General features: G+C 40.0%; 1 protein-coding gene across 1 annotated transcript; it reads right to left on the reverse strand.

Moving 5' to 3' along the window:
• Positions 1 to 5,086: 5,086 nt before the first annotated feature.
• On the reverse strand, positions 5,087 to 5,596 carry LOC149265421 (uncharacterized). Its single transcript, XM_089403781.1, has one exon. The coding sequence runs from the start codon at positions 5,594 to 5,596 to the stop codon at positions 5,087 to 5,089; it is 510 nt and encodes a 169-aa protein (XP_089259907.1).
• Between the last annotated feature and the right edge of the window lie 1,304 nt (positions 5,597 to 6,900).

A 6,900-nucleotide genomic window follows, 5' to 3' on the forward strand; every position in this document is an offset into this window, starting at 1 on the left:
CCTCAGCTTGTTACGGTACCTCTTCTCCCATTATGGTGTTTTCAATATTCTCCCTCCACTCCCCAGTCGAGCCTGGTTCTTGTGGGACAACCTTGGCCATGGTGCCACCGACTTCTTCTATATCATCTCTCTCTTGCTGCAGCACTTCTTCTTCCATTATTTCCATAGTTGAGGCTGGTTCTTGTGTAACAGCCTTGACTGTCCTTTCTGCTTCAAGCTCTCTGTTTTGTTCCGACTACTCGGTCTCCATCTCCATTTCCTCCAGTTCTTCTTAATCCACATATTCATCCTCTGCTACTGGCCCTTCCTCCATTGCTTCTGGCTCTTCCTCCATTGCTTCCGGCTCTTCCTATTTAGCAACTATAATAGCTACTATCTCTTCCAAAATAGATTCTCGGAATGTTTCCCACGAGATTTAAAACTGGGCAATTGCATGCATGACCAATAGCTAAACCAGCCCATGGTTGGTGATAACTGCCGCAAATTTCCGGGAACACCAAGCATATTGTGCCATCAGCTGGAGGCTTTTTAGCAAGAAGAAAGGAATGTTTAATGTAAAATCTTCTCACAACAGAAAACAGAGGTGATCCAACGCTTTGAAATGGTATTTAAATACAGTGGTATACATCCCTTCATAGGTTATATACCTCATTGCAAAACCTGCTACATCACCCCATGGTTGTGGTAATGAATTATGATCATACCCTCGGCCTTTTTGGATGACGTTCTCACCAGCTTGCAGAAATGCTTCAGGGAACTCTCAGAGGGAGGTTCTTCGTGAAAACCAACTCTATCCTTGCTATGGTAGCTCGCTGACCTCCACGATGGCTTCCTCTGTGACAGGGATTTTTATTCCTCGAACCTGAGAGCTTTCCTCACCTAAATTGAGTGCAAATTCAATTGCAACTACTTCATTTAACCCCTACGACCTATTAAGATAGACGTCCCAACCTGCATTTACGAAAATCTGCCATACTTCTCTGTTGTTTCGGACCATTGTTGTATCCTTCGGCTCATGGCGCACGACCAATCCACCCATCACCGTAGAAACGATAACGACGCGGTGGACATAATCATCTAGTAGGGGGAGAGTAGCTACAATCTGCGCTAACAGTGGCGATGGTAACAACATAATGGCCACGAGGTAAAAGAGTTGGTGAAAGTGACGGTAAATTCTTGGGAAATGCAGCTAATAATGGCAACTCATGCCAGTACAACAAAATGATTACAATAATTAAATGCAGTGTATTGGGGAAAGGACCGATGAGGTTTTTGTCTTACAAGTTCAAATCCGAATGTGTCGGAATCATAATTATGAAATCACAATAATTTTTTGATTCCCATTCACATTGGATTTCGTAATGATGTGGTACGAATATGATTAATAATATGTCGCCGTTTGTTTATGACGGGACCCCCCCAACTTAAATGCGGTCTTCCGCGACACGTAATAGTCTCTTTAATGGAATATTTTAATTAAATTCCTAAGAGTCATCGGATGCGCACCTGGTGACCTACTTGGTGGCGAAGTAACAATAAAAATGATCGGTGGAGTAACAACAATGGGGAAGTAACGATTTCAATAGAGTAACAACAACATCGGAGTAACAACAATGACAGAGTAACAATACCGACAGAGTAAAAGAAATGACAGATTAATAGCACCGACGGAGTAACAACAACGGTGGAGTAACAACATAGACAAAGTAATAACAATGGTGGAGTAACAAAACCGATGGAGTAACAACACCCAACACTTAAAAAAGAATTTAGGAGTAACAGTAGTGACGGAGTAACAACATGAAATATTCCTTGCAAAAGTTTTCTTTTAGCTCCTTCTTGTCATAATTCGATCATTATCGCTGCAAAAGACAAACAAGTAAGTAGTAACAGCATATATATATATATATATATATATATATATATATATATAGCAAGGAGAGAGACATTCTCTACACCAACAACCATCAAACTAAAGTTACCAGAGATATGTTTTATGAAGGCATCCTTAGAAACTGGACGGTGGTATAATTTTAGATGATGTCCATTCACTGGGAAAGAAGTACGAGTTTCATCTATTGTAATTAATCTGACTATTCCATTGTCAAACACAACGTCCACTTCATAGGGTCCCATCCAACGAGTGCGAAGCTTCCCTTTAAAGTCTTTGAATCAGGAGTCATAGAGCAATGCCCAATCTCCTGTATGAAACAACTTGTTCTTGATGAATTTATCATGCCGCTTCATTCTCTATTGTTCAATAGCAGTAGTTTTCTGGACATCCATTGAACGGATCTCATCTAACTCATTGAGTTGTTCCAACTGGTGTTTCTAGGCCTCTGATAAGTCTAATCCCACTTCCAAAGTTGTTCTGAGCATGCTGATCTCAAATTATACTGGGAAGAGGGGGGATTTCCCATAGACTAACTCAAATGGTGAAAACCCAGTTGTATTCCTCCATGTTGTCTTATACGCCCAAAGAGGTTCCAAAAGTTTCTGAGACCAATCCCGACGATGACATGCTACAGTTTTTATCAATATATTTTCCAATACCTTGTTTGTACTTTCTACTTCTCCATTCGCTCGGGGATGGTAAGGAGTTGTCACTCTATGTTTAACCTCGTATTTATGCATAAGCCTTCCTATCATGTGGGATGTGACAAGTGCTCCCCTATCTGAAACGTTCTCCCTTGGAGTACCATATCGAGCAAAAATCTCTTCAAAAAGAAAATTTGCAACCACCTGTTCTGTTTCTTTTGCAAGAGCTTTGGCTTCTACCCACTTAGTCACATAATCGATGCAAATCAGAATGTGATCCTTTTGGTGAGAAGGTGGGTTAAAGGGTCCAACGAATTCAATCGCCCACTTTTCAAAATGTTCAAGGACTATCTGGGGCTGTAGTGGCATCTCATCCGATTTCCCATGTTGTCCCATCCGTTGACAACTCTCACATCCTCATGCATAATCTCGGGCATCACGAAAGATAAAAGTCGAGTAGTATCCCATTTGCAACACCTTGTGGCCCATTCTTTTATCTGTAAATGTCCTCCAAAAGGGCCATCATGGGTAGACTTCAGTATTTCATAGATTTCATCCTTTGATACGCAGTGCCGAATTTACTAATCAACACTTGTATGGAAGAGGTACCCTGCCATCCATGAACATCGAGTACTTTGATCAATAATTTTCCATTGATCCATGTTTGACAAATGACGGGGTACCTTCCCTATGGAAAGTTAATTATAAATATCTACAGACCACAGAGTGTTAGCAGAAATTGCAAAAAGATGTTCATCCGGAAAGCTATCTTCAATGGGTGTACCTTCAGCATTATTTTCTAGCATAGAAAGAAAATAAGCAACCACATTTTCCTTGGTTTATCTACTATGGTAATGCCAAACTCTTGAAGTAACAAAAGCCATCTCGTAATACAATTGGGAGTAATGGGTTTATTCATCAGATACCTTATTGTTGTGTGATCAGTATGTACAAAGGTGGGGTACCCGGTAATATAATGTCGGAAATTGTTGATGGCGTAGATGAAAATGACGAATTATTTTTCAGTCTCTGTGTAGTTCAACTCACCTAGAGCTAATTTCTTACTAACATAGTAGACTTCATATGGTACGTTATCTACTTTCTATCCCAAAAATTCCCCAGCTTCTATCTAAGAAGCCTCAACATGGATATGGAATGGTAATGGCCAGTCTAGCCCTCGAAGGATTAGAATGCTACAGACAAGTTCCTTGACCTTTACAGGTTGCATCATAGTCATCTGTCCACACAAAATATGCATCTTTTGTCAGTAATTGAAAAAGTGGATGGGCTATTTTAGAATTTTTTTACAGAAAGCACCTGTAATAACCAGCACAACCAATAAATCTATGTACCTGTGTGGGTGTTTTAGGTATCAGGAAGTGAAATATTACCTTTATCTTAGTTGGATCCATTCGAATTCCAATAGCTGAGAGTAAATGTCCCAAAACTATTCCTTCCTCCATCATCATGTGGAATTTTACTGTACTCAAATAGACATGCGCCTACTTACATCTTTCAAGTACTTTTTTCATATTTTCCAACCCATCCTCGAATGAAACCACGTATGGAGTGAAATCATCCATATAAATTTGAACATTGTCATCTACTAGATCAGAGAAAATTCTGAAAATTTCCCTTTGGAATGTTGCAGTTACATTACAGAGACCAAATGGAAGGACCCGGTATGTGAAAGTTCCTCAAGGACATGTGAAAGTGGTTTTATCCTGATCTTCGGGGGCTATCTGGATCTGGTTTTACCCGCTAAACCCATCCAGGAAGGAGAATGAATTCTTCCCAGCCAAAGTATCCAAGACTTGGTCAATGAAAGGTAACGGAAAATGGTCTTTCTGCATTTCCTTATTCAATTCTTTGTAATCCACGCATATCCACCATTAACCATTTTTCTTAGGAACCATCACCAATGGGGAAACCCATTGACTGTCTGAAATGGGGTAGATAAATCCCATGTCCAGTAGCTTTCTAAGTTCTTCCTTGACAATGTTTTTCAAAGCCGGGTTCATCCTTCTTTGAGGCTGTATCACAACACGACAGTCCTCTTTGATGTATATATGATGGGTGCATAAATTGGCCGAAATCCCTTTCATGTTTGTATACTCCTAGGCGATCGCTTCTTTGTGTTTTTGAAGAACATGCAATAGTTGTTTCGTCTGGGATTCTGACAAATCTGGATTAATATTCAGGGTCTTCCCTAGCTCTGTTTCCACCAAAATGCTATCATGAGATGTAGTTGTAGGTAGCTCATCGAATCCATTGGCTGCTTCAATAATTTCTTGCATTTCACAGCTCAAAACATACTCTAGGATTCACTAGGCTGAATCTGAAATAGAACAGGGATCACTAATAAAAGTAGTATTTATATCATCTTTTGTTTCTATTTTCAAATGAAGAGCCTGTACAATAGTATGGAGTGCCCTAATTCCTCATTTTCAGGTTTAGATTCTTCCTTTCGTAAAGGTTTCTTGTGCACTGATGGTTTCACTGATGGACTAGGTTCTTGAGGAGGATATAACACTAAATTCTTAGTACTCTATCCTTTCAAGATAACCATATGTCCAGAACGATACACAAAATAAGCATCTGCAGTTGCCAGCCAGGGTCTTCCCAGAATTATGGGATGGCCACCAGCTAGGGATTGCATTTGCAGTACTAGGAAGTCCACACGGTAATTCCATGAATCAACTGATATTGTAATATCTTCTAACTTCCATACCGATTTAACCATAGATCGTTCTGCTAGCTCTAACATAGTAGGTGTAGGTTTCAAGTTCTGAAGACCTAATGCTTGCATGGTCTCAATGGTAATGACATTTATGGCGACACCCAAATCTACCAGCACATTTATAATTTCTACTCCATTAATTTTCACGGTTAAAATTGGGTTCCCAGGATCCCCATATTTCATAGGCATGACCTTCCCCATCATAAAATCCGATAGCTTTCCCATAACATGAATGGTGAGTGGGTCCTTTGATTTCTTTTTAGGCTTTTTAGTGTAATATTCCCTCAGAGTTTTTGCATATATAGGTACATCCCTCATAGCTTGTAGTAGGGGGATCTTAACAAACAAATTTGTATCTCCCCTAACAAATCAAACTCATCCTGAGGGATTTGTTTAATTAAAGAAAATTTTTCTGGATATGGCGGTTCAGTTTGGTGTTTTTGAGTAATTAGCGGCTGAGGAGGTGTATAATTTTTGTTGACTTGGTTCAATTCCTCTTCAACCATTTTTGGTTCCTTTACCTCATTGATAACTTGTTCAGTGATAACAGGTGAGGGTTGAGCATCTACTACCTGCCAAGATCGTAAATTCATCTGATACAATTCTTCGGTGGAGATATTGTATGAAGGTAGGTTGAGGGTGTCAGCTTGTCTACCCCCTTTATTGTTAGAGTGTGGATTGGGTTGGATGGGAAGTTGAGGGCAAACAGGCTGATTACCAGTGGAAATATTAGAGGGTAACTAGAGTTGCTGTTGTGGCATTGGCTGCAGAAATTTCCCAGCAGGGGTTACACAAAATATTGTCACCATGACTATTTGCAGTCAGTGTGAGTCTATCACCACTCATACTGTCCACCTTTGCAAGTCTCAGACCTCAGCTCTTCATGTCAGCTTTAAAAATGAGAGAAATTCTTTGAAAATATCTAAAACTCTGGTTCCGCACTTTCTCTTACCATTACCTGCAGTCCCGCACCCCTTGGTCATGTTACCTGTGGACCTGCCCACTCTGTCTCTAAAGGAGTGGGTGCGGACCCCTGTAAAAGTAAAAAAGGCACAAGTTTATTCTTAAAAAATCACTTTGGGTTAGTTCTGGACGCTTCTATAAGGAATCTTGACGTGGTTGGTTTGCTCCTATGTGGTTCATGCATCCCATAACTAAAGGAGCTAACCCATTGATGAGAGGAGCTTATCCCTTTGAAGGAGGACTTATCCCTTTGAAGGTGGACCTGGTAACTTCACTCCTCTGCACTATAAATTGAGGCATTGGGCTGGTTGCTAGAGAGGTTGAAAGCTGAACATTTTTTAGGGTAAATGATGTTGGAATTGAGACTTCCTAGTTTAGCTTGAGAGGAGAGATTACATAACTTTGGGCTTCATTGGGAAGAGAGTGAAACTTGTCAAAGTAGAGGAGATTCTTGCTGGACCCTGGGAGGAGCTTGTACAGCATCAAGGCAACAAGGTTGTAAAGTTCTTCTTTGATTAAAGTTAATATAATCAGATTCATTTTTCTCAATAAATTGTCTTCTATGGTTTATTTCATGAATTCCTTGATCATCATGATAAATATGGTTTATTATATTGGCTATGAAGGTGCTATTTGATATGTGTGCTTGTTTGTGTTTG

Source organism: Pinus tabuliformis, chromosome 6 (genome assembly GCF_031772625.1).
Source record: "Pinus tabuliformis cultivar Carrire ecotype Pingquan chromosome 6, CPIR1, whole genome shotgun sequence".
NCBI classification, from domain to species: domain Eukaryota; kingdom Viridiplantae; phylum Streptophyta; class Pinopsida; order Pinales; family Pinaceae; genus Pinus; species Pinus tabuliformis.

Excerpts from the sequence above, each read along its gene's own strand:
- LOC149265421 (XM_089403781.1), bottom strand. The coding sequence starts at position 5,596 with ATGAGGGATGTACCTATATATGCAAAAACTCTGAGGGAATATTACACT.